Source organism: Primulina tabacum, chromosome 10 (genome assembly GCF_025594145.1).
Source record: "Primulina tabacum isolate GXHZ01 chromosome 10, ASM2559414v2, whole genome shotgun sequence".
NCBI classification, from domain to species: domain Eukaryota; kingdom Viridiplantae; phylum Streptophyta; class Magnoliopsida; order Lamiales; family Gesneriaceae; genus Primulina; species Primulina tabacum.
In genome coordinates this window covers 6,671,126-6,697,832 of record NC_134559.1, presented here as the reverse complement: position 1 = coordinate 6,697,832, position 26,707 = coordinate 6,671,126, and the positions used below count along the sequence as shown (strand labels likewise).

At 34.9% G+C, this 26,707-nt stretch overlaps 4 protein-coding genes across 11 annotated transcripts; 1 reads left to right on the top strand and 3 right to left on the bottom strand.

The window, feature by feature from the left end:
* Nucleotides 1–274: 274 nt before the first annotated feature.
* Nucleotides 275–6,005, top strand: LOC142505492 (uncharacterized protein At2g24330-like). 5 transcript variants are annotated; one of them, XM_075618480.1, is made up of 7 exons: nt 283–477; nt 1,349–1,438; nt 2,095–2,352; nt 3,241–3,385; nt 4,706–4,815; nt 5,028–5,454; nt 5,540–6,005. In XM_075618480.1, the coding sequence occupies exons 3-7, from the start codon at nt 2,098–2,100 to the stop codon at nt 5,797–5,799; spliced, it is 1,197 nt and encodes a 398-aa protein (XP_075474595.1). In that variant the 5' UTR covers nt 283–477; nt 1,349–1,438; nt 2,095–2,097; the 3' UTR covers nt 5,800–6,005. The 5 variants fall into 5 exon arrangements, with proteins under 5 accessions (XP_075474593.1, XP_075474595.1, XP_075474592.1 ...); XM_075618477.1 differs by having other exon boundaries at nt 1,349–1,449; XM_075618478.1 differs by lacking the exon at nt 1,349–1,438 and having other exon boundaries at nt 275–477.
* A 3,884-nt stretch (nt 6,006–9,889) lies between these two features.
* Nucleotides 9,890–11,709, bottom strand: LOC142505267 (uncharacterized). Its single transcript, XM_075618179.1, has 2 exons — nt 11,014–11,709; nt 9,890–10,165 (listed from the first exon to the last, which is right to left on the bottom strand). Exon 1 carries the CDS (start codon nt 11,707–11,709, stop codon nt 11,014–11,016), a length of 696 nt encoding a protein of 231 aa, XP_075474294.1. The 3' UTR covers nt 9,890–10,165.
* Nucleotides 11,710–16,530: 4,821 nt separating this feature from the next.
* On the bottom strand, nt 16,531–19,294 carry LOC142505792 (uncharacterized). Its single transcript, XM_075618900.1, has 3 exons — nt 18,752–19,294; nt 17,665–17,849; nt 16,531–17,243 (listed from the first exon to the last, which is right to left on the bottom strand). Exons 1-3 carry the CDS (start codon nt 19,212–19,214, stop codon nt 16,704–16,706), a joined length of 1,188 nt encoding a protein of 395 aa, XP_075475015.1. The 5' UTR covers nt 19,215–19,294; the 3' UTR covers nt 16,531–16,703.
* Nucleotides 19,295–20,358: 1,064 nt separating this feature from the next.
* On the bottom strand, nt 20,359–26,311 carry LOC142505210 (putative clathrin assembly protein At5g35200). 4 transcript variants are annotated; one of them, XM_075618097.1, is made up of 16 exons: nt 26,153–26,311; nt 25,473–25,592; nt 25,316–25,385; nt 25,118–25,215; nt 24,096–24,237; nt 23,911–24,011; nt 23,463–23,546; nt 23,279–23,329; nt 23,118–23,183; nt 22,976–23,041; nt 22,786–22,866; nt 22,617–22,694; nt 21,974–22,114; nt 21,790–21,865; nt 21,248–21,366; nt 20,359–21,127 (listed from the first exon to the last, which is right to left on the bottom strand). In XM_075618097.1, the coding sequence occupies exons 2-16, from the start codon at nt 25,569–25,571 to the stop codon at nt 20,738–20,740; spliced, it is 1,662 nt and encodes a 553-aa protein (XP_075474212.1). In that variant the 5' UTR covers nt 25,572–25,592; nt 26,153–26,311; the 3' UTR covers nt 20,359–20,737. The 4 variants fall into 4 exon arrangements, with proteins under 4 accessions (XP_075474212.1, XP_075474213.1, XP_075474214.1 ...); XM_075618098.1 differs by having other exon boundaries at nt 25,948–26,251; XM_075618099.1 differs by having other exon boundaries at nt 26,011–26,251.
* Between the last annotated feature and the right edge of the window lie 396 nt (nt 26,312–26,707).

Genomic DNA, 26,707 nt, shown 5'->3' with positions numbered 1-26,707 from the left:
GATTAAAAAAATTTGGGGCGAAAAAATATTGTATATAAAAATTTAATTTATACAAAGATCATATGTATATGTAAGCTCATATGCTTAGTTTTTTTTTTTTAAATTGTGCAGATTAAATGGAACGATTAAATCGAGAAAAATTATGTACAATAAAAGATAAGTTTTTAAAAATAAATATCGAGAAAATACGATAAATTGGGGACAAATAATTATCCCTAATTTATAAGTAATTTATTTGATTTGTGTATTATTTTAAATAAAATTTTATTTAAAAAAATTACGCGTGGGTTTTCCTGAGGAAATGGTGAAGTTCCCCTGTTTTCATTTCCCCGACCATTCACATTCGAAAAGGCTCGAGAGTTCTACAGTGTTTGAATCTGTGGATCGGTCGATTGTGTGGAAGAGGATTTTTCTCTCGTTTTGTGTCCCCAATTCAGCGACGCAGTTGCTTCGGCGGCGTTAAATCATCCGTCAGAGGTGAATAATTCGTATTATTTCGGCATGTTTAAGATTTACTATGATTCGTGTGTCGATGGACAATCTAAGCTTTTTACCGAATTACTGTCTCCTCTGATCGGATTTGTACTGTTTGAAATTTTGAATCTAATGTTTTTTTCCCATATTGTGACAGTGAATTGAATCTCCGTTTTGCTGATTTGTGTTGGTGGATTTAGACAATGTTCAGTTTTTCTAAGATCATTTAGTTTTTCTATTTTTTTTCGTTTTGTGGGAGCTATCAGGCGTTTGAATTGTTCACAGGAGGAGGAGTATTCTTTGGGAAACGAGTTTTACGGTGGATGTTTGCATTTGTTTAGTGTTTGATTCATGGTTCATTTGCTATTCGTGATGCAACTTAGATTTTTTCCTGTTAGGTCATTGCTCCATCTTCCGTTTGGCACCTTATGCATTTTTAGTAATGTTAGGGCTTCATTGCAGTTGTGGTGGGCCTGGAGAGTTGGCTTTTACCTTTGAGGACCTGGTAGTTACTAGAAGATTCCCTTCAAGTAAAGACGCACATATTCAATATCATTTGGCATATGAAATGAATATTTCGGTTTAGTCCTGTCTTGTTTCGCTCCTCTAACTCTTGTTGATGGAGCATTCTCAAGCTTGAAACGGGAAATGTATTGTTACGGTTCTTAGGATCACATCAGTTGGTGCTCTCTTTTGGAAAACCTCACAGAACGCCCAATGTTCTAAAATTCTCCCTAAATCTAGGCCCTGGCCAACCGCACCGAAAAGGTGCTAGTCGGCCAGCCTAGGCGGCCTTAGGCTGGTAGTTTGGGGAAGTAGTCTGGGTAAGAGTGATTGTACCCGGTGTTACTGTTTCTGTAGAGGTCGTCTGTAGAGGTCGTCCGAATTTCCAAGATTTCTTCCGGAATTTTCAAGATTTTTCGATGGGAGAAAGGCTAGATCCAGAACGATCAGAAACAAATGGGTTCATATAGTGTTAGATAACATATTAATATATAATCAATTGTGGGCCAGTTAATCCGACAGGCCCACTAACTTACAAATGAGCTTAGTCTATTGACTTACAAATATGCCGAGTATCTAAAATGGTTTATCTAATAAATAAAATTTCTAAAATTCTCCTATTTTTTTATCACGCCTAGCAGCACCTGGTCCCCTGCCTGGGCGGCCTAGGCGCTAGGTTCTAGTCTAGTGTTCGATTAGCGCCTAACGAATTTAGAACCTTGAGAATGCCAAAACTAGATCTATTTTCTCATTCATTCAAAAGGATTTATTGAAAAATTTGAAAAAAAAAGTGGTAAAAACAATGTTAGTGAAGCAACCGTAATCATCTTAGGCCAGTTGTTAACAGCTAAATTGACATTCCATCACAACGTCTCCACAATTGTTTTCTTATAATTGACATTCCCTCGCAATGTTAACACAATTGCTTTCTTTATAATCGTTGCCGCTCAATGATAATTGGTCCCATCATCACAAATTTAACCAAATAGTGAAGAACATACAATTGAAATTTCTGATAATTTGGAGAGAATTTGCTAATCTGGCATGAAGTATGAATGAAATGATTTAAGTTTGCCTATATCATGTCAGAGATGTTCTAACTTCACTTATTAGCAGGAAATGGCTGAAGAATCTAAGAAAGAGGTTGGGGAGGCTGTCACATCGAAAGACACTGAGATTAAACCAAAGAAAGAGAAGAAAGGAGTGCTGTCAAGATTGTGGGGTGCGCTTTTTAGAGCACATGGAGATGACTTTGAAAAGAGATTGCAGCATATATCAAAGGAAGAGGCTGCCGTGCTTGGCCGGATTACAAGACGGTCTCAAAGTTGGCGAAGAATGACCAGGCAATTGATTGCCTTTTCTGTACTATTTGAGGTAGAGTGCCTTCATTATACTGCTTTGACTTATGAGCTAGGAGATTCAGTTGCATTAGCATTAATGCCAAACCAATTTTTATTTGGTGAGCTATTTTTGATTAATAAAATACCCAATACAGCCATGCCTATTCCAAAAAAACTACGGTGGCTGTACTGGTTTTGGTTATTGTTTATTTTATCTGAGTTTGTTGGATTTTAGCTAGTTATATTAGCTGTTTCTCCTTCTTTTTCTGAAGTTTGAGAGCTGTAATAAATTCTTTTCAGGGTGAACCATTTTCTACCCTGTCATACTTTCAGCGAGTCCTTGGAGCCATCTTTTTTTCAAAATACTTCATTAATCATGCTACATTAAATTGCTTGAATTTATTATTATAATTTTTTACAGATTGAAAAATGTTGAACTTTTCTACCATTATGCTCTTCCCCACACACACATGTTATTGGAATGTAATGATATCTATATAAGCTAATTTCAAATTAAGATTTGTCTTCATGTAATTTTGTTTGTAGAAACTTGTACATTTTCCTTCTTGTCTGTCTCCTTTTGTTATGCAACTTGTTATGGAACGATAGATTGGAGAATCCTCAATATCGAGAATGCTCACTTTCTTGTTGGATCTTCTCTCCTTACGATTTATGTCTTTTGCTTGAGGCTTGTTAGGGAGAACATGGATTGATTCTCAATTCAACTCTCCTTATTTATAAATAAAAAGAATCTCCCAAATATCTACTAGGAAAGGGAGTCTCATACCTTGTGGGTTTTTATTAATTATGGTTGGGTGGGAAATGAAAGTTGCTACATTTTTCTTTCATCCTTGCACTCTTCGTAACTTAGTTTTATTGTTTTCTAATTTCATGGCTTAGAAAAAGGTTTTCATAATTTCAGGTTGTTGCAGTAGTATATGCTATCATGACCACAAGATCGTTAGACTTGAACTGGAAATTGAGGGCATTGAGAGTCCTACCCATGTTTCTGCTTCCAGCATTATCTTCCCTTACTTATTCAGCAATCAGAAGCTTCACTAGAATGCGTAAGCATTTCAATTGCTCTTTATATTTTATACTCTATTTTGTTGTGAAAAATTGCTTCTCATTATCTTTATTCAGTTCCTGGAAACTGCAAAAGGATGTGTAAGCATTTTAATGCACTTTGTAATGAATTTGTGTAAGGAATTGCACACAGCACACTATAATAAATTACGTGTTTTTTTTTTTTTGTGATTCATTCTTAACCAGGATCTGCTTCATAATCCTTAACTTCCTTGAGATAGCCTTTATCTGATAGGATCTGCAAGGTCAAAAAATTATTTTGCTATCCTATCCGAATTTCAAAGTATTTGTCGTTTTGGTTGATTAGAAAATTGGAAGATACATTTTTATATTTGCAATCCTTTGGACTGTTGGTTTCTTGTAAATTCAGTTTTAAGTGGAATGCTGATAATGAAATTTGAACATGTAAGCAGAGACCAAATGGGGTTAGGGAAGAACCATACATGGATGTGTATGTTACTGCTATCATGTTGAGGTTTTGTAAGCAAATACATGCTATCACTAACTGGTCTGATCCTTTTATATCATGTATGGAACTTAAGATTTCAGAACTCTTGTGAATGCATTAACAGAAGATGCCTTTGAGGTTGATTTTAAGCTCAAAGATTGCAGAACATGCAACTGTTGAAAGTTATCACTGAGTTAATTCACAACTAAAATTCAAGTTGTTTAAACTTGTGAGTCCGAGTTCAACTACCATGTGAAAGTCAAGTTTTATGAAATTTCAACTTGGAAGTGCGATTATCTCTGTAAGTTGATTGTATCTCAAATTGGCACAGTTAGTGTTGTCTGATTGGTGACTTTCTAACTTGCCATTTAGTTGAGTTAATTGCAGTCATCTTCCTATCTCAGAATTTGTTAATTTTATGTCAGAATATCATTGCGACAGACATACACCAACAGCCTTGTATATTGTTATGATGTAATGTAGTGTGTAGCAAATTCGATGATGGCTTTTGAAATGGGAAGGGGGGTGAACTGGGAGTCAGTTTCCAGACCTTTTTATTTATTCATTTCTTTTCTCCTACCACGTAGTACTTGATTCTTGTTCAGTGCGAGTTAAATTCTGCTAGTCTCTAGATTATTTATGGACCCCATTTTAGAGTTTTCAATATGGATATGTAGGCATAAGACTCGGAGGAATCGTCATGTTTTTCACCCGCCCATTAGCGGCTTTTGTTTATTGTGTGATTCATGTAATCAGTCCTCATGTATGTTGAGAACATTTCGATGCTATCTTGAGGGAAGATGCTTTATTTGACTGCTCTAGTTTTTAAAGTAATTTTTTTTATCATTTACAGGTGACCGAAAGGACAAAATGACTTTGGAAAAGCTTCGTGCTGAAAGGCAAGCGAAAATAGATGAACTTAAAGAGAAGACAAATTACTACATTACACAACAACTAATACAGGTAGAGTGAAACAAGCTATGTTCTAGTTTATGTTAATATGTTTGTGCCTTGTTGAGTCAGTATTTCCCTTCTCTATTTACTGTCACTGGAACAAGCTAGACATGATAGTTAGATGACAGGGGCTAGAAAGAGTTGGTTGATGAAACTTTTCTTCTATGTTCCGGCTATTATTATTACATCCATTAGATTCTCATATGGAATCTTCAGTGCAGAGGTATGACCCTGATCCAGCGGCTAAGGCAGCTGCGGCTACTGTACTGGCATCTAAATTGGGTTTGGATTCTGGTCTGAAAGTACATTTGGAAGAAGAGGCTAAGCACAATGCTGTTCCTACTGGAAAAAGCAATGATGTGGAAGTTGCAAGGACTACAGGACTGCGAAATAGGAAGGCGTCCCACTTGAAAACCAGTAGTATGGGAAGCGCATCCACCAACCATCCTGAAGAGCAAATGACCATGATTGCAGAAATTGAGGGTGCAGACATTTCTGAGCAACACCCGTTAGTTGTGGAGCATCATCCTCAAACAGGTTTGAATGCAAACGAGGGAGGCTGGATTGCTCGATTAGCTGCATTGCTTGTGGGAGAGGATCCAACACAATCTTACGCACTGATTTGTGGAAACTGTCATATGCACAATGGTAAAGAGATTTCTCCAGACCAAGTATCGGCTAAATCATGCTCATGTGGTTGCAAGGATTCATATTATTTTATCAATATTTGCAGGGCTTGCAAGGAAGGAAGATTTTCCATACATAACTTACTACTGTCCTCATTGCAATGCTTTAAATGGGCCGAAACAACCTTCTGAACATATATCAGGCTCCAGTTCCCCTATCACAGCCTTGGCTCCTGTCCATGATGCAGAAGTCACTCTAGGTGCAGATGACTTGAATCCTGATACAATTTCATCGAGCACCAGCGGTGTGGCTGCTGGCAATGCTGTTACTGCCTCAGCTACTAGATCTGAGATTCCCGAAAGTTGAAATCCCACTTCTTTTGAGATCGAGCATATCCGTGTGATTGTGCATTGCAAAATCAGGTGTGATTTACTACACAAACGTTGGCCTTTTCTTTTCTCTGATATTACTACAAACGACATTTTTACTTTTGATATGAGATCGAGAACATGAGATTTTTGTTGTAAAATTTTTTCATATGATCGAGAGCATGTTATTTGGCTGTTTCTTAACATCGTCAAAAATATAGGAAGTCATTTTTTTTTTTTTTTTTTGAATTAGCAAAGTATCTTAGCACTGGTAGGCGGGTTTGTTGGTATGTTACGTGAGCAGCAGCAATCAGCTACAAAAATTTTAAACTTACCTTGAAAATAGAACCGGCCGCAGAATCCAGTGAAGAGGCTGCTTATCCTCAAGTCTATCATGCATCACACATTTAATCGGTGACGGACAAATTAAATCCATTTACCTTATCATGTTGCTGGCCCCATAAAATGGAATCTAACCATGCTCTCTTAAATATTTATTTATTTATTTATTGTGAAAGATTTATATATTTTATAATAGAGAGTAGAGACCTTGTGTAAATTCTTGATTTTTATATCATTAAACCTGAACTAGTAATGAACTTGAAATACACAGAGCACTTGAACTAGGTCAATAAAGTTTAAGGTGTATATATATTTTGAGTAGGTGTATTGTGAGATGATCTCATAAATCTTTATGTGTGAGACGAGTCAACATTACCGATATTAACAATAAGAAATAATACTCTTAGCATAAAAAAGTAATATTTTTTCATGGATGACCCAAATAAGAGATTCCGTATCACAAAATACGATCCGTAAGATCGTCTCACACAAGTTTTTTCCATATACTTTACAAGTCGTAGTTGCCGGATTTAATCTTCCAAAAAATAAAAAATTTAATTTTATAATTTTAATGTCAGTTAAGTTTCGACCATTCTTTTAATAGAAACAATTACTCTCCCAAACATTTTATGCAGGGGTGTTCAAAATTTTTTTATTAACCGTCTGAACTGTCCGAATCGAATTGCACATCACCATTTTTCCTAATATTTTATAGAAACCGTTAAATCGCATCGCATACACAGTTCGGTTATTTTTTTGGTCAAGAATCACATCAAACCACACCGTCTAAAAACACTTACTATAATATTTGGCCTAGGATTATAATAATTAGTAAACAACGTATTCAATTAAAGAAATCGTCATTCATTATATCTCAACTATTTTCAAAATTATTAATCTTAAAAATAAAACTTATCTTCTTCATAATTATTATTCATATTAATCTTTTATTAGACTATTTATTTATTTTACTACAATATTTTATTTGAAGTTTGATAGTAAAAAAAATAAGATAAAATAGTGGGAATGTAATTTTTGTTCTAAGTGTTGTTAAATTATTAACTTAGTTTAGAATTTTGATTACTGTTTTATCTTTGTACGATTTGAACTATATTTTACATTTAAGTACACTATATTGTTGTTGTTATCAAATAAATTAGAATATATGTTATAATGTATTTCATTAAAAAAAAACCGTAAACCGATCACAACCGTCTGAAACCGCTCAAAACCGTAAGACTAATTTTACATATAAAACCGCGATTAATTTTTTAATATACTAACCGACCGCATATGAGACCTCGGTTTGAATTTCTTTAAAAAAATCGCAAAACCGCCATCCATGAATTTTTACGCCGATAAACAAACAATTATTGCTTCCTAACATATTATATCACATCAAGATCTTAAATTTTAATTTTACTTGGTGTCTTTGGAGACAAAGATTTAGAAACGGGATTTATATGCAAAAATGATGGAATTCAAGTTGACCAATGCTGAACTTATTCATAATTTATTGGAATAGGAACTCCCTTAGCTAGACAAAGCGACTGAAAAAATGGCCTGTTGATGATCAGGCGGAAAATGACATGTGAAATTGAGTAAATGGAAAGAAATACAGGGTAAATTGCAATGATCGCTCGACCGTTTGCTACTTTGCTCTATTAATTATCCCAACTAAGACAACTATATACCCAGTGTTTATTTTTAAGAAATATAGGCGATGCTGTGTTCCGGTTTCGGAGAGTGACAGGAGGAAACTGGGAAAAAGCTTTCATCAAGTCTGGCAGGCACCACAAATTCGATTGAGGGCGAAGACAAATCAAGTTCATGTGCCCTTGACGACCTAACATGGAACTGGTCCCATAAACGTACCATTTCAAATAATGCAATCTTGAATTATCTATTTTTTTTATGATGGGAAATAATCTGGTTTTTATGATATTCGTCCCGAAAATGGTTGTATAAATGAAGAAGAGAAAAGAAGAGAAGAGAAAGGAGTGGTGATTGAAAAAAAAAAGAAGAGATGTGAGATCTGTCAAATGTGGCTTGTCCCACGTTGAGAAAATAGCCAAATCAAGTCTCCCTAATAAGCTCCAAGTTGAACTAAGAGTTTGGGTTCTAAGAGGTATTAGAAGTTTTTAGAAGGGGAAGACCCTAATAGATTGTGTCTCGATCAATCACGCGCGCGGCCGGTTGGTTTGGTGCGGTCTTTGACAAATATTAATTTTTTTGGACCAAATTTATTTGGAAAATAAATTTTGTCGATAGCACTCGAGCAAAGAACGCGCTACAGTGCGCACAAGATGATGCATTGGACAGAGCTAGGCACGCGGGTGCGCCACATCTCGCGCGGATGCGCGCTTGTTGCTGAGTTGGGAGCCATCAGATAGAACAAGGCGCGCGGCCGCGCAGCTTCTCGCATCCGGTCCGTAATGACATGTCTCTTCTACGCAACCGGTGATCATCTATAAATAATTCCTTATCAGCTGTTTTCAAAGGGGCTGATCATTTTCGCTGCATTACTTCTTGCCATGTCGCTGCACTTATTTTCGTCTCATATTTGAAAGCTACTGTATACAGAGGTGATCAAATTTTTTTATTAACCGTCTGAACCGTCAGAACCGAATTGCATCGCACCGTTTTTCATAATATTTTATGAAAACAACGATTAAAAATATTAATCATAAATCGCACCGCATACATGGTTCGTTTATTTTTTTTGCCAAGAACCGCACCAAACCGCACCGCTTAAACCGCTTGCCATAATATTGAGCCTAAAATTATAATAATTGTAAACAATTCAAATAAAGAAGTCATCATTCATTATATCGCAACTCTCTTCAAAATTATTATTGTTACAAATAAAACTTATATTTTTCTTAATTATTCTTCATATTAGCCTTTTATTAAAGTATTTATTTCTTTTGCTAAAATATTTTATTTGAAAGTAAAAAAAGGATAAAATATTGTAAATGTCGTCTTTGTTGTGATTATGTTGTGTTGTTAAATTATTAACTTAGTTTTGAATCTTGATTATTGTTTTTATCTATTTTGATCTTTATATGTTTTGAACTATATTTTATATTTGAAGACAATATATTGTTGTTGTTTTCAAATAAATTAAAATATATGTTCTAATATTTTTCATTAAAAAAAACCGTAAACCGACCGCAACCGTTTGAAACCGCTCAAAACCGTAAGGCTAATTTTTCATTTAAAACCGTGATTGATTTTTCAAAATACTAACCGACCGCATATGGCAATTCGGTTTGAATTTTTTAAGCAAAACCGCACCGTGATCACCCCTAACTGTATATCTTTGTTCGCTTCTCTCGAGATTTTGTAGTGCTGCAAAGTTTCGACTTGAAGTCGTTGTATCTTGGGGACGATTGCCTGCAACATATAACACTTTATACGAGCAATTTCATCTTCCGGAGAAAGGAAAATCCTTGCATCTACTTGTTGTTTACGTATTTGTTCAGAAACGAGAGAAAGACCATCATTAAAAATCTCGTCCGAAAATCGATACCTTGTCGGATGAGCTACAAGCTATCCTCATGCCTTTGTCGGTTGGGTGAGGGAGATGTTTGTTTAAATCAATCTGGAATTTTAATTTCCCGTGATACCGTCTCTATTTAATTGATATAACTACAAATTCAATTCATATAACAATATATGTGGCCGGTGCTTAGTAAAAAATTTGAAATAAATTAAAAATATAGTTATATCATACTAAAGAAATATGGTAGCATACATCAATATTATTGTAAAAGTAGGAAACCGAAGTACAGGAAGTAAAAAACACGCATTATATTTAATTGCATCCTTGGACTATATATACATATATATATACATATATATATGTATATATATAGGATAAATACATTTTAGGGAATAATGAGTTTACAGAATGAAATAAATATTGGTGTCGAAAATAATTAATGGCACACTACTAATTATTAAACTGGACATGCTCTCATGTCTATTGGTTGCCTTCATCCTTCAATTTGCATTAAAACCTGCATAGTCAGAAAAAGAAATATCGTATTATGAGCCTTTTCTTCATAATCAATCTGCGAATAATCAATATTTGTGTGTGTAGGAAAGAGATTTGGATACTCTACTGTGTTGAAAACACAGCACCGACTGTTGTACACTTTTTACACGAGATGATCACATGATCATCTCGTTTAATCTGACAACTTTTTAAATTTATTGATGTCCACAAGATTATCACGTGATCATCTCGTGTAAAAAATACACAGCACCAAATGTTGTCTTTTAATCCGTAGGAAAGTCGCATTTTTAAATAAATCAGACATGGTATGTCTTGTCCGAAATAATGAGTCTTTTGGATGCATGGAGAGAATAGCATGGAACTCATATTTTATGATCAAAATTTAGCTTTCGTTACTTCTATTAAATATCATGGGAAAATTCCAAAAATCGTCCCGTAATGTGACCTAGATTAGGTTTCGGTCGTCCTTTAATTAGTTACAATTAGGTCTTATAGAATGAGTTGTTTTTTTCTTGAATATTTTGTTTAATTTTTTTGGAACATTGGCATGATGTTGGAAATGGTAGAATATTCGGCATCAATATCAGGACGCTAAAGAAAGTCGGACTAAATATGGGGAAAAAACAACCATTGCAGTGAAACTAAAATTTGACAAATTAGATAACCAAACGTTCGAATCCGTCAACTTATATATAGGAAGACCTTTAGAATTTTTCCTGAATCGGCTTTGTTAATTAAAGCTTATGAACTACTCAAATGCTTTTTTAGCTTTGGATGTTGTATGTATGGTGTTCTAAAGATATCAACATACTATAGAAGTTGGGGGGGGGAAAGGGCACGATAACATACTTAGACAGCGCAAGTGTAGCCGGGAGGTGGTGTCTTGCCACAAGTGACGAGTAGTTGAAGCGCCACTGGAACATATATTTTAAGATTGAGGGTTTTTATCTTTAGAGTTGTGCACAAGCATGCTGCAGCTTCGGCATCCGCAAACCCTGATATTATTGTGCAGCACTTGTTGACACCAGGATCTCCCAGACCAATGGAAACCTTTCCACCAAGAACACTGGCACAGACACCAAGTTTGAGTGTGTTCACTGGGCAAGTAGCCTTCTTATGTGCCGGTGGCGGGCATGGCTTACCTTTCTTTGGTGTGGTGGTCACCACTGGTGGTAGTGGTAAATTAGGAACGGAAATGGGAGGCAGAGTTACCGGTGGCAGAGGCACGACTCCGACTACGGGTACTTTAGGTACGGTAACGGGTGGCACGGGTACTTTAGGTACGGTGACAGGAGGGACAGTAACGGGTGGCACAGGTACAATAACGGGAGGGACAGTTACGGGTGGCACAGGTACAATAACGGGAGGGACTGTTACGGGTGGAACGGGCAATTTAGGTCCGGTAACGGGAGGGAGGGGGACTACGGGTGTGACGGGGGGCTTGGAACAAGAGCCACACTCGGGTTCAATGGCTCGAGTGGCTGTGGAAATGGAGAGAAAATTGGAAAGGACGAAAAAAGCTAAAATCTTGAACGAGTATCCCATATTGAACAATTTATAAGTTAAAAGATGGGATTGGCACAAAGGAATGAATAAGCAGTGCATGTGTTATATAGGAGGAGTGAGTGTCCAAGTGATCCAATAATACAAAAAAGCCAAACCATGTGAATATGGAGCAGCTGACAAAATATGCTAGTTGTCACAGACCATGCAAATACAATAAAATTTTTATTCATTTATTTTTTAATATTCAACTTAGTGCATATTCGTTTCGAATCTCATTTATCTCATGCTAGAGGTTAATAAAGTGCAAGTTCTGTGCAGGAGCTCATGCATATATCAGTTTTGATATGTTTTCATCAATCATATATGTTCATCCCGTGCTCATCGATGAGGTGTTACTCGTCTATTAGACGTATAATTTGAATATACTTCATCACATCCGATAGATGATCAGTGTCATCTTCATAGGTGGATACGTTGGATGAACAACATATTAATTATGTATTATATATATAAACAACATTGCCTCTACCAAACTGTATGGACGTTCGGTCAATAAGGTGAAAGAACAAGAATAATGTTGGAATATTATGTATATATGTTGCTATATTTTTTATGTAGCTGGATTTTTATTAATAAATAAATGATCGGAATTCTTATCTAATAGACGTACATTAGAGAATATCTATATTTATTATTATTATTATTTTGAGGATTTCATGTTTTCCAAAAGTTCTCTAACTCATTTAGCATGTTTATATTTTTTGGAAACTATATAATTTTGATCCTATTTATGATTGGACTCTTTGTGTTGTTAAATTTCAGTATTAATCTCCTATCTTTATTTATTTTTCTTACAATTTTTGTCATTTTTCTGACTTGACGCTAATGCGACATTGTCATGTGACACTGACTTAGCTTGATACCAACGTGAATACGTGATGCTCACATGTATCAAATAAGTAATCTTAATAGAAAAATGACTAAAATTGTCAAAATTTGAAAAATATAAGACTAATACTCATTTTAATCGACAACATAGATTACCAAATATACATTATGAAAATTGCAGTTCTTCTTATATTTTTTTAAGTAACATTGACAGTTCGAGAATTTAAATTAAAGTATGTTAAACATTGTTTGTGAAAAAATCTGATGGCAATTAACGGTTACAAAAGGCATTATTACTGACTGATTATATGGTTCACAGTCGAAGTTTTGTTGTAGAGTTTCACTTTAGGTCCATCGATATTTTCTTCCCTTGCAACATCTTTGCCGATTCGCCATTCGTAATGCGCCGTCGACCGACCAAAATCCTGAACAACAGCAAAATAGAGATTGTCTCAGCCGGCCGGTGACAGAACAGATAGATTAGCTAGTATTGACCAACTAGCTGAGACAGTATCCACAAGAGACTATACCAATAGATGCATTTGTTGGTTCGTATTCTTTTATTTTGTTTTGAAAAATCACGGGATATAAATGAGTGAACCAAATGGCTATGAGAAAATAGTCGAGGTAAGAGTTTGATTCTTTTTCCTTAAAATGTTATTGCTCCGTCTCTGTGCTCACGGTTGTTGGTAATTCGTTTCCCACGATACAACTACGGCTTCAAAATAGTAGCACTACAAATTTTAAAGTCACAGAAACTTTGAAAATGTTTAGAGTATTCAAATTTTCTAATTTCAAATTCTAAGCATTTACGCTTAAATCCGAGGGATGCCTGAAACCAAAAAAGAAGGTGGTTTGCGAAGGTTTTGGTTTTTAATTATGTCCCTATATCGGGCGTCGTTAACCATTATCATCGGGTTTTAAAAAACCATATAGTCGGAATGGAGGAGCTCAATCAATTGGTTGGAATGGACTTGTATCCGTACATACCCAAAGGTTAATTTATTATCGAGCGTTTGCATGCATGTAAACAATTAATGCACCTCGACTCACACGGAAGATATACCTAAACCACACGGTAACCAAATATAAATATATAATATATATATATATATATACATTACATTATATTATTATACTTGAGATCTTTCAGTATCATTGGTCTGTCATTACCCTAAACCACACGATAACCAAATATAAGAGCACCCACAATGGCAAATCATCAAAAATCATGAGGTTCACTGTCACATATTCATTATAGCAACATATATATTTTACCCACATTCTTTTTAACATTAAAACTCATTATTTATGGGTCTCACGGTCCACTCAATCATCTTAAATTTTTTTCATATTAAATCAATATGTTTTAAATGTATTTAACCGTTATAATTTTTTTGGATTTATTATAATCTAATTCGAATTTTATTAAATATTTAAAAAATAAAATTTCAAAAAAATTTTAAAACGGATATAAATTTAAAAAAATTTAAAAAAATAAATAAATCCAACTGTTGAAAAAATTAAAAAAATTTATTTCATAAACGTATGAGGTCCACGTGAAATAAAACAAAAAAATTAATAAATTTAATAAAAAACGCGTGGAGCCCGCCAGGGACGGCGGCCCCATGCTCCAGACAATAAAATAAAAAAAATTGAGAGGTTGGAACGCTCTTTTTCTTTTCTTTCCTATGAGTGGGCATTACTAGAGATGGCGTTAAACGAGTATTATAATGTCCATTTAACACCCCATTGTCGATGTCCTAAAATATATAATAAATATCGTGTATATATATATTATATTATTAAACTTGAGATCTTTTAATATCACTTATTCGCCATTTATTCAATGTCAAATTTACTATGATTTGTTTTACATTCATCAGTTCAAGAAAAAAAGTTTATTATCCTAAATCTATCAATATAATGTTTTTATAAAAATCTAAATCATATAAAAAATAATCTATATAATTTTTTTAACCAATTTTTGTTTTTTGTTTTTTTGCATATGCACCCTATCGATTATTTTTACTAAAATAAGCTTTATTTCTAAATCTTTCAATACTATATTTAAATTATCTATTGATGCGATCCGAATGAATTGAGTGAACGGGTCGCGGCAATCCACCGGATCTGATAAGAGTCGTGTTTAAGGAAAATGAGTAAGAGATATGACTTCAGACGTAACCTGCAAACAAGAAAATGAACTCGTGAATGGATGCCGGAGAGGTATCCGACATGATCACTGTGATGCTTAAGTCAGCATGTGGAGATGAATGATAAAATATGTACATGTGAGTTCCGAACAGGTGTCTGCCTTAATAATCAAGACCAAATCATTATACAATCTAATTTTTATATTGTGTATGAACTAAAATTCGTTTATATGAAATCAAATATTCATTACATATCCAATGTGATATCAATATTTATACAAAAAAAAGGATTACAAGACCAAAAGTTGATTACTTAAGAGACCGAAAACAAAAAGAAAAAGACCAAATTTATCCAATTGATCTCGACTTATACACGATGCTGCTCTGGCACGTACAGGACCGATGGAACACTTGGACGAAGTTAATTATTAACGTTAAAATATGTTTTTTTTTTCTCTCCTTATAAAAGATGAACACAGATACAAGTGAAATCGACGTTTCAGGCATATGGGAGAAATGGTGGGGATTGTCACAACTCATAATGTGGTGTGAATTTGCATGTTTCCGTATATCAAGGCTGGATTATTTTGCAATTTTCGTGCGTTCTCCCTCATCTTTGCTGCCATAGGACCCCGCAAATATTGTCACTCCCAACCCTTCTTTGTTTCTTGGAAAATATTTCACCATTAACCCTTAACTTCTTTCAATATATTATTTAGGCCAATTTATATGACGAATTTTACTTTTTTTCCCTCTATTGGATATTGCATTTTTTGTTAAAAAATATATAAAAATCCTTGAATTAAGCTTATAGTCTCATGTTGGATGTCAATAAATATTGCATTTTTTTCCTTAATATATTCTCAAAGAAATTGGATACATTTATGTTTCCCAGAAGCTAAAACCATCAAACTACTGCGACTCGAGAAGAAGAGCGTGGATAAGGAAAAAGAAGGGGAAATAACTTTTTAATTTTTGATATTTGTAAGTCAAGTCTTCTATCTCTGGCGTTGAGTCGCTCCATTGGAACCGAGGCAAACCGTTTGTCTTTTCCCCTTCTGTTTTCTATGAATGTTGTCCATTTTTTTATGACTTCGTTTTTTTCTCATCTCATCGATTGAAGTTTTCTATATGTCGAGATGCAATAATTGTATATGTTTGGCAGAGTAATCAAAACGTAGTGGTTGAACTTTTGTACGGTTTAAAATATCAAACTTGCATTGTTAATTATCACCAGTTATATTCTTTGATAAAGCGACGGACACTCGATTTTATAATTGTTATCACGTCAATATCACATGTTTTATTCCTGTTGATTGCAAAAAGTACAAATATTAAAAAGAAAATTATTGGGTACAATAATTATCTTTGCTTGATAGAAACGTTTGAGTTATTGTATGTTAGACGACGACCTTAAGATGGTAAACCATTGTCAAAAGAACTCAGAATTCTGAAACTATGGCCTCAACCACGTGTGGTTAAGACTCCGTCTGTAACTTCAGCTGCCCCGATCGAGTTGACTGAGGTCTGAGAATAGGGAAGATCTCGTCGTCGGCAGTGGTATGCAATCAGATTTCATTAGATATAAAAAGTTCCACAGCGGAAAAAATAATGTTACAAAAAAAATTAGAAATTAAATTTAACCACTACTTACTTCTTTTAATGAAAAATTAATAAGCATAAAGTCTTGAAATATGATTTCTGAATAACTAAATATCTTTTATTCATTATTAAAATAAAGGGTATCTTGAAAAACTTTTAAAAGACACATGCATAAAGGCTCACCATTGAAGAAAAATATATTTTTGGTAAAATATATTCAAAATAAATTAAATAAATAATTGAAACTAAAAATCGTAGAGGTAAAGTATTTTGAACAGGGCCATAGAAAAGAATATTCACACCAACTTAATGAAATATCTAAAATTGACTGGGAAATACGAAGAAAATAATATAAAAAAAGAAAAAAAGAAATTGAATATACACAACTTAAAACTTCAGATTGCCCCCCACATTGTCAAAATCACTATCATCAACGGCAAGCCAATCATTTGAATCCTCACTCTCTGATTCTTTAGCTCGTAATGCAGATTGGTCAGCCTTTTTTTTACCACCCTGACCTCCAGAGTTGTCATTTTGTTGAGTCCATTCACTGGCTTCTCCTTTCCCGTTGTTCAATAGTCTGGATCCCAAAATATTTTTTGATAGGTCGTCTTCGTCATCTTCCAAATCACTAAATGAAATATCCTCGTTTTCAGATTGTTTCCGAGCATCAACAGATGTGCATGAACCTCTTTCTTCTTCAGAGATATTGTGCTCAGGTGCCATGTTATCCAGCGGTTTGTTTGCAGTTATAATCTCAGATGATGTGCTCTTGTGCTGCATGTCGCTTACATCTCCTTCCAAGATATGGCCTTTATCAATGTCATGGTTACTCTCAGGATTCCTGGAGTGGTTTTCAGATTTTTCTTGCATTGTGTTACTTTTATTCTGCAGTTTCTTTAAGAGCGTCTCCCTAGCTTCAACGACCTGCGTGGAACTAAATATTAGCTTACACAGATTTGCAACTCTTGAAAATATATATCGAGAGAGGGGAGACATAGCAAATGAGATTCGGGTGGTTTTTCCATGTGATAAAGTGAAAAATCGTCAGATTGTTGTCCAACAATGCCAAGAATCTGATAAAAGAGAGCACCATTTTAAGGGAGCATAATAAGAGAATTTGCTGTAATTGTAAATTATGTAGCACGATTATCCACTTATCTTCTAGAGTTTAAACATACTTTTTTAAGACAAGTCTCGGATCTTGTATTTCTTATAAGTTACACACATGAAGATATGATGAAAGAAATATCCCTATCAAGTGTCACTCTTTCATTGCTTATTTTATAGCTTCTCAAGATGCATGAAAGGAAAATAAACAGAAAAATGTTAGATAAAGCAGCCTTGCCTGTGGGGCTGAAAGAAGCTTCAAGTCGTCTTCACTTAACCTGGGAAACAATAAAATAAAATAGATAATCCAAAATTTCCCTTCGCTAATTTGACCGGAAATCTTCTGCCTTAGCGTCACAAGCTCGGGCACCAAATAGTCGATATTTGCAGCATGGTCTCTTTGATAGTCTGACATATCAAAGTCTACAACAGAATATTCCAAAGTTCAAGACCAACTAATACACCATCCTCAAGATAAAATTGTTTTCACTGATGATCATGGATTCTATACAACACTATATAGTACTATTAACAGTCGAAATGCAATTATTTTAAATTGGCGAACAAAAATATCAGAACATATGCCAATGACATGTAGATGTAGATATCTGCTGGTCTCATGGAGCATAGATTAGCCAAATTAATGACTTCGGCAGTTACTAAAACCCAAGAACTGTGAAGCCGTGGTTCTATCTAGAGTTCAAGCTATTGGAAAGAGTTTGGAAGTCAAACACTGTTCATTCAACAAGCATTTGAACATGCTGCAGTCCGTGCCCGAGAAAATTAATTATTTCTCCTCATTTGTCCATTACTAGTTTATAAGTTATTAAGTTATACACTTTCTGCTTACACATATCAATAGACCAAGACGAAAGGATTTGAGCTACTAAGGTACATTGGTAATAACTATTAAGAAACAATCCTAAACGAAGTATCCATCCGTGCAAATAAGTTTGTGTAATTTATCAAAAAAAAAGGGATCTCCTTACCAATCTCTTAATTATTTTAAGTATCTTTTTCTTAGACGTTATACAATAAAGTATTCTCAATCCCCTAAATTGAAAATCCCGACTTTGTCCGTTCAGAAGCAAAACAATGTCACACAAATTCAAACTGCATTCTCCATAATTACTGAAAGTCTACACTCTACAACTAATATCACTTAAAGTTGATCGTCTGAAAAACGAACTTGTTAAATACAATCTACAGTAAGATCGTACTACCAGTATTCAAACAGAGATCACAACAGCGGCATAACAGTTAATTGTGTAAAGAGTAACAAAGAAATAAGGAAAAAATAAAACTAAAATTTGCATAATTATTACCATCTGCTAAAGAGAGAGGAAAATCAATCCACAATTCTGGCCGTGTAGATAGTTTCCTTGCAAAATCCACCACTTCTTCTGTAATTCCCACTGCATCCTCATCCTCATCCTCCACTTCGTCGTCATCATCATCATTGAGTTGTCCTTGGAACTGCAATAAATTGGAGGTGAGCTTGGAGGAAATCAAAGAGAGGCCAGATTTAAAGGAGCCCTGAATTTCCGCCAAATCATTCTTAATCCCGGCAATTGTATCCGAAGAAGAAGAAGAGACCGCAGAACTCGAACTCCCTTCCCGCGGAGCAAGAAAGGCCGCGACACCACGGAACACAGCGGAGAGATCATCCTTCACGCCGGAAGCAGCGGCTCTGGGCGAAGAAGATGTGGGTGAGTGCGGATTATCGTTATCGGAATCGGGATCGCGACTATAATTGGGATTGAAAAGTGAAGGAATCCAAGATGACATCTTTTTCCCCCAAAATTGGGTGTAGGGTTTTGATATTGTTCCTCTATATACCTCAAGTTGAAACTAAGCTTTCAAAAAAAAAAGAGAAAAAAAAAGAGAAAAGCTATCGAAGATGCGTGTTTATTTGTTGGTTCTGTCTCACGATAAGTCTTATTTTTTCTCTTTCATCGATTATGTCTTCAATTGAGTACAACTTACTTAGTCAACCAAATCAAACATAACACCTTCAGCAGTTTGACGCATGAGAGCTTCCCAGAAGATCTCTCATGTCAGTACTAATCTCACTCATTTATGCTTAACCAACATTCTTCACTGTTGTGTGCAAATAATTATCTCAGTTGAGTTGAGCAATCGAGACGTAGTGTTTTAGCTGCTGTACGGTTTAAAATATTTGAATTTCACTGTTATCATCAGTTATAACTTTTGGTAAAACGACAATCACTCATGTCGTGACACATGGCGTTTTTAAAATATTTATTAAAACAGTAGGTATCTTAAAAGTGGAAATTCTCATGAAATTGATCTCAATACCATGAGTTCTTGTGTTATACCTTTCCTCTCTTCGTGGCAGGGCAGCTAACATGATTACGCCACCATTTCTTTGACAAACAAATATTCGTGGCCGTCTCCTTCAACGGTTCAACCCATATTCAAATTTCCTGCAATTCTGTTCCAAGGTTTACCAATTGATTAATTTGTAAAAAAAAAAAAAGAAAAAGGACAAGTGCAAAAGATTTGCCGAAATACATACATGCTTCTCGGATAGTCGAACACACGTATATTGTGATAGAAAATATTATTGTTTTTACTATCAGTATAAATGGGCTACTCCACCAGTTCTTGTTTTAAAAAGCTCTTCGCAGCTAAATGGTTCGATCTTCAAGTACTCTTCCATCATTGGTGTTTAGGACCTAAAGATTATGGTCGGATTCCTTGTAATTTATTCACGATTAACATATTGAACTGGGTATATTATGATTATTCTTCGTATCTATCACTTCCTTGTTGGATTCCAGTGGGTGGCATTAGGAGGAAAAACGGGACTACTTCCATCCATCCATGCAACTGACAAGTGACACCATCATTCTCGATGACAATGTTTATACCCAAAAAAAAAAAAAAAGCAAAAGCATCGAATCGTGAATTAAAAACAATCAATTGACAGATTTTATTCACGATACACAATAAGTTTACACTCACAGAAGTGTTGCCATTGAATCAAAAGAAAGAACAAGTTTACAATATGAAAGAATTCCTTGCTCAACCGAAGAAGGTAACCAAGATTAAATGCAAGCCCAAAAATGTTTATTCCCACTCCTCTGATGCAAAGAAAATATATATATGGCGCACATAAAATAATTTCTACTAATTATTACACAATGAATTTCATCTATCTACTTCAAATGCACAACATATGATTACAATAAATGAACCTTGATTCATATATAGGACCAAAGGATAACCCAAGCCTAACCTCATTATATTTTCACTCCTAGAATTTCCGACGATAATATTGCTTGTATTTAAATGAGGCCGGAATATGGATTGTAGGCTTGAACCGGCATACCTGAGCCGTAGGAGTGGCCGGTGGCAACATGGGCATTTCCAAACGGATTCATGGCTGGTTGTTGTCCCATGATCATCAAAGGTTGTTGCGGTTGTCCCATAAACATCATTTGTTGTTGTGGATAAAACATAAAAGATTGTTGCTGATTCGCCATAGCCCCCATTTGAACAAAATTTGGCGCAGCAACTACGTTGGAGGAATAGAATGGGTCGTGTGCGACTTGTAGCATCATAGAGTTGGCCATTGGAGCTTGATCCCATGGATTGTAACTCACATTCTGCTGGTTATTTCTTCTGATTGCATCATCGTACAGGCTATCTAATGTAAGTTTGTCCAGCCCTCCAGCCTTTGTCAACATGAGTGGAAAACACAGAAGAGGGGATCTCATAAGTGAACTTTTAAAACAAAAAATAAACATTTTATCGGTGAAGTAACAAAAAACATTGAGGGAAGATTTGAGTGATACCAATTTACTAGAGGAAGTAGTGCTTTCATTGGAGCTTGGAGCCGTAACGAGTGCCAACTCCCAGCCTGAAGTTCCGTTTGTCAAGTTCGGTCCATTGGAAGCTGGTTGTGGGGGAGAACCTACATTATCAACGAAGACTTTACTCATATCCACACCATTCAGAAACATATAAACCTTGATTGGTGTCCATATCTGGAATATTCAATGAAAAAAAAGATGATCTTATTTACGTTCTGTTTCTCCCCAAAATATATTTAAACTGAATTTTCAAATCTTCCAACGCAATAACTTACTTTCACCATTTATCAAGACAGTATGTTATCATATTTTAACACAACATACTAAATATTGATAATTTATGCTGTGATGGACAGCACTATGGGATAATTTCTAAAGAACCATTTGCCATTTACTGTAAAAATTATCATATACCAAACATTTATCGTATTCCAACAGAACATTTTCTCGAAAGTTTTTCACTGGAATACAACAAAAGAACTCCAGAAAAGACCATACGAAAAGTTCAATTAAAAAAAACTCACCAACTGGTACAATGGCTAATGCCAAAGCATTCTTCTGGTCTAACTCTGTTGCAGCAGGAGTAGGATCATTCAGACCCTGTATCAAAGACAAATGTGGTGATTGGTAAAGGCTTGCATTTCTTAAAATAGGCATCTCCGAACTAACGGAGAAAAAATAGTCTTTTCCTATATCTTAATCACTTACGAGCAAATCTGGTGGCGGTTCAACAACTGGAGCTTCCACTTTTACCGGTTCTGGTGGAGGCGGGGACGGTGGACGCTCTTCTTTCACCTCTGGACTCTTTTTGTATTCTATCGCCAGGATCTCCTTGGGCTTATCATCAACCTGTTTAATAGGGTTCAATTATTTTTTGATAGGGTTCAATTAACTGTAAAATATATTTGGAAACGAACTTTCCAGCGGAATACATCAATTCAAGTAATGGGACAGCTTTAAGATGTCATAGAACTTCTCCACTAAACAAGATTTTACGAACAAGGTGTATCATGCAATATGCTCGCATGAGTTTAGACTTGCAAGCGAGACTCTACAATGTGGACTGTAAGCAAGTACTTCACATTTTACCTTTTTGCCGTATGAATATGATCAGGAAATGTTGCTAGAAAACCATTTTTCTCTTTCCGATTAACAGATGCAAAGACGGATGTTGAGTGATGGATATTATTTTTTATTGACAAAACAGAAATTAATTAATAAATATAAAATGTATACCGAAAAAATAAGACATTCTTCTAGACGGTCTCTCTAAAATATAAATGACATCCCATTTGAATACTATGTCTCCACATAAACAAGTTTAAACATTATTGACTGAGGCTAACCATACCAGACCCTTGCGAACTGCTGAGGAACGTGGTGCCTCTCTCACATACTCCTCCATGGCTTGAAGAAACGATGCAGGGGGCTATACAACGCACAACGAACAAAGCAATGAGATAGATATATAGGTCATAATGACTTACAAGAATCACAAACAAGTAACTACGAAGTCAAACCTGTTCAATTTTTATGTATCTTTCTCCACGTTGAACATCAAGGTTTTTACATACTTCATAGAATTCGGACAATCTTTCAGCCTTGAGAAAATCGTGATAAAATTAAATATATCATGACCAAATTTAATTCTAGAGATATTCCGAAAAGTAAAAATACCAATCAAGTTATCTTTAAGTTTAATGGTTGTACCTGCACGCTAGCTCTCCTGTATATATCCAAAGCCTTGAGAGCATCAGGCTTTTGCATCTCAAAGAACTATCAGAAATTAAATCGTCAGTACTTAGTAATAAAGTATTCGGAGAAAATCAGAAAAGCAGAGTTCACAAGGTACCTTGTCCACCAAATTAACAGTACCATCACTAATGGCATTGTAAATTTTAATACTTTCCGAAGCAACCTAGAGATAAAGAACATCAGATATGAGACTTATGTCGCTATGTCCACTGCAAGCTAGTTATTCAGAACATTAACATAAAATATGAATTAATTTACCATTGCAAGGGCCAACTGAATGACATGATTATGAATTGCCGCTCCTTGTGGCTGCATGACATCAACAACATACAAGTTCAACTATCTGATAGTCCACATATCGAACCAAGGTCATGGATCAGACCCTTAAAGCCTATGTTACTAAGATGAAATTTAGAAAAAAAATAAAAAAATATATATTTACCTGGCACCCAAGCACACGAAAGAGAAGTTGCTGCAAAGACGGTAGATGCTCGAGCAACTCTGGTGTGTCCAGATCTTTGGTTCTCTGAAATAAAAATTGCATTTAGCAGTAATCAAGAGAACAAATGACAAAAAAATATTCGTTTTCATGCCTCACTGGTTCAGACACAACGAGATTGTGATTAAAGTTCGGGAAAAAATCATCAATTACAAATTTCTGTAATTAGCACTGGCCTCCATAAAGTACATATTCTAACTCATACCATTACCTGACCTTAATATTAATCAGAGGCTTCAAAACTTATTCTAATGTGATAGGAATATAGATGTTAAAACAATTTCAAGCGGAGAGATATTATTGGAATTAAAAAAGAAAACAAAAGCGACAGGAAAAAAATAGAGTTAATGTAAAATATAAATAAAACTAGAGAAAAGGATAGATATCTCACCAGATGATCAGCCTCTATGTCATATTTCAGTATTCTAAAACACTCCAGCCTCTCCTCCAAATATAACGCATAACAGCGGACCCAAGCAGAATAATCCCAGGCTGTCCAAGTGATGCAGATGCATTTTATCGAAAAATAATTATTTCGTGTAATTCTGAAGGACTAATCCAAAATAAAACCCATACCATTTGGACTGGAGTCATCCTTGAAATGCGCTAAGTTAAGAATGTGGCCTCTGCTCCGACCATAATTGATAAGTTCTTCCTGGAACGTAGGATCCACTTCCTTTAATGCACGATGAATAACAATCAAAGTTTTCAAGGCCACCTGCAAAACAAGATCCACGAGACTAAGAAAAAGAACAACATATTCAAGAGCATCATGCGGAATCTCAATAACAATTTTGTTTCTCAAAATTAGAAGCTGAATGTATATGTGAACGGACATGCACAACATGTACCTATACAACCAAACAGAGAGATTAAAAATACTTGGCTACTTAACCATTTACCGTACATATAAACCTTCAGAACTACCAATATAGTAGATCTAAACCTACAAAAGCATCCTTTGCTTATCTGCATCACTATTCTCAACTAAATAGATAATGAGTAGAAGCATTTCTTAGAACAAGCAACAAGAAAAGATGTTTCATGGAGTGACCACTGGAAAGCCAAATAGCTTAGTGAAATAGCTATAGTTTTCTAGAAAGTTAAATATTAGGTTCATGTTATCTCGGATGCGTGTTGAATGGTTTTTTCTTTTAATAGAAAACAAACTAGTTCAAATGCATGCTAAATGAAAAAAGGGTCAAGAATCTGTGTCACATGCATTCTCGGTCTACATGTTTGCTTCGACAATTGATTTTAAGATGCGTGAAGGTGAGATGCCCCAAATTTCCCATCTTTTCCCAGTAATAATTTGATCAAAAATTCTGCTCTTGAAAAATGATCATATCTTTCCCTTTGTATCGGAGTTTTTAAGTTAAAACTTCCTATGACTTCCCCATTAATATTATAACAAGAAGCAGCATCCGCAGCATAATAGAAGTAAAATCATATACCCAACTCTCGTTCTTAGTTCAACAGCTACACCAAACTATCACTGTTAGAAAAGGTCAGAGAACTTAATATTATAACATATTAAACAAAAATCGTGATTAATGATAATTTTGATTCAGATTAAAATCATTTCCACGGACGCCTACCGCCCAATTTTGAGTCTTTGACAACCTTCTTGCAAGAGCATGTATGCAATATGCAACATCTGCTCGTGGCCGTGTCCCCAACACACAAGAAAAGACAGCTGAAAATAACAAACCATGGTCAGCAAATGAATCCTCCTTTAACATCCAATCATCAGGGAATAAGGGGCAGATGGGCAATATCTTTTAATGAATGCCCACCTCTAACGTGTTTCTCTTTTGCAGGAAGTTCGACGTGATTTGTCGCCCTAACAACAGCAATGTCCACTTCCTGTATGAGCAAAAACCCAACTAATATAAGGAAACCTGATGATTAAAAGTAATAATTTTTTAAAAATGAAAAAATATGGATAATTACCTTGTAGTCACTACTAATTTTTGCCAAATTAACAGTGGTGGTATCCTTAAGTGCACCAATAGTTTTTCTTAAACTGCTCTGTGTTCCCCCGCTAGACATCCTCTATCTTAACTATGAACTCTGCGGGGAAAAAATCCAAAAGATAAGTAATTACCACTCCCAACTTCCTTTAACCAATCTTGACTTACAATTAACCCAAAAATATTGAACGTACATAATCGATTACATGGAAATAATTCAACAAAACAGTCTGTTCCTGATATGAATAAAAATTTAAGCTGTCCTCATCAAAATTAAGAAAACAAACTATCAACACAAGATTCCAGATTATTAATCTTTTAGTACATCTTTACATAATAGGAAAAAAAATAAGCAGCAAATTTAAACTAAACATCACAAGAAAACCACTTAACAAAATTTCTACAACATAATTTCAACAAAGCAACACAAACCCACAAAAGATAAAGCACAATACCACCAAGAAAATCAATCTGATCATGAAACGCTGGGTCAACAAGAAAAAACCAAAAGATCGAACATAGATCAGAGTCTTCCAAGTATTGGAACATAAACCCACCTTACTGAATCAATCTTTCACCTCCCACACACACGCAAACAAAAACTCAAATTTTGAATGCAAAGACAAAATTTAAAGATAAAAAAACCAAGAAAAGTCAGACCCTGAGCTCAAAAATGAGGGACAGAGAGAGAAAGTTAGGGAGCTAGTCTTTTTCCTTGTTGGCTGTCAGTCTGTACCGAAGAATTTTATTCTCATAGCTCGTCGGCGTCAATATTATGAATATTATATTATATATATATAAACAAACATATACATATACATATACATATACATACACACAATGTGTGTCTGTGCATATAATATACGTTTCCAGCAGGCTATGCAGATGCAATCAGCCAGTTAACACGCGCATAATATACATGAATTTTGGCAAATCTTCCAAATGGCTCATAAATTTATAGCCTTCGTTCTATATATTTATTTATATGTTTATTTACCTAAAAAGATAAGATGCCCATCTATGATCTAGCATTGTAGTTAGTCATTTTAATAAATGATAGTTATTTTTTAAATAGAAAGAAAGCGAAGATCATAAACTTATATCTTCCCCAATTAACTTCTTTTTTGTATCTTGTCTACATTTAACTAGTGTCTCTTGATATGTGATGTGTGTATATATTTTTTATGTCAAATATTTTTTTTGTAAAAAATCTAA

Coding starts and splice junctions, on each gene's coding strand:
- LOC142505210 (XM_075618097.1), bottom strand. CDS start 25,571: ATGTCTAGCGGGGGAACACAGAGCAGTTTAAGAAAAACTATTGGTGCA. Junction 24,012..24,095: donor GGATGACTCCAGTCCAAATG/GTATGGGTTTTA, acceptor TCACTTGGACAG/CCTGGGATTATTCTGCTTGG. Junction 23,042..23,117: donor CTGTTAATTTGGTGGACAAG/GTACCTTGTGAA, acceptor AATTTCTGATAG/TTCTTTGAGATGCAAAAGCC.
- LOC142505492 (XM_075618477.1), top strand. Junction 2,353..3,240: donor CCTTTTCTGTACTATTTGAG/GTAGAGTGCCTT, acceptor TCATAATTTCAG/GTTGTTGCAGTAGTATATGC. Junction 3,386..4,705: donor CAGAAGCTTCACTAGAATGC/GTAAGCATTTCA, acceptor TATCATTTACAG/GTGACCGAAAGGACAAAATG.
- LOC142505267 (XM_075618179.1), bottom strand. CDS start 11,709: ATGGGATACTCGTTCAAGATTTTAGCTTTTTTCGTCCTTTCCAATTTT.
- LOC142505792 (XM_075618900.1), bottom strand. CDS start 19,214: ATGTCATCTTGGATTCCTTCACTTTTCAATCCCAATTATAGTCGCGAT. Junction 17,850..18,751: donor TCCTCTCTCTTTAGCAGATG/GTAATAATTATG, acceptor ATTCTGTTGTAG/ACTTTGATATGTCAGACTAT. Junction 17,244..17,664: donor AGCTTCTTTCAGCCCCACAG/GCAAGGCTGCTT, acceptor AGTTCCACGCAG/GTCGTTGAAGCTAGGGAGAC.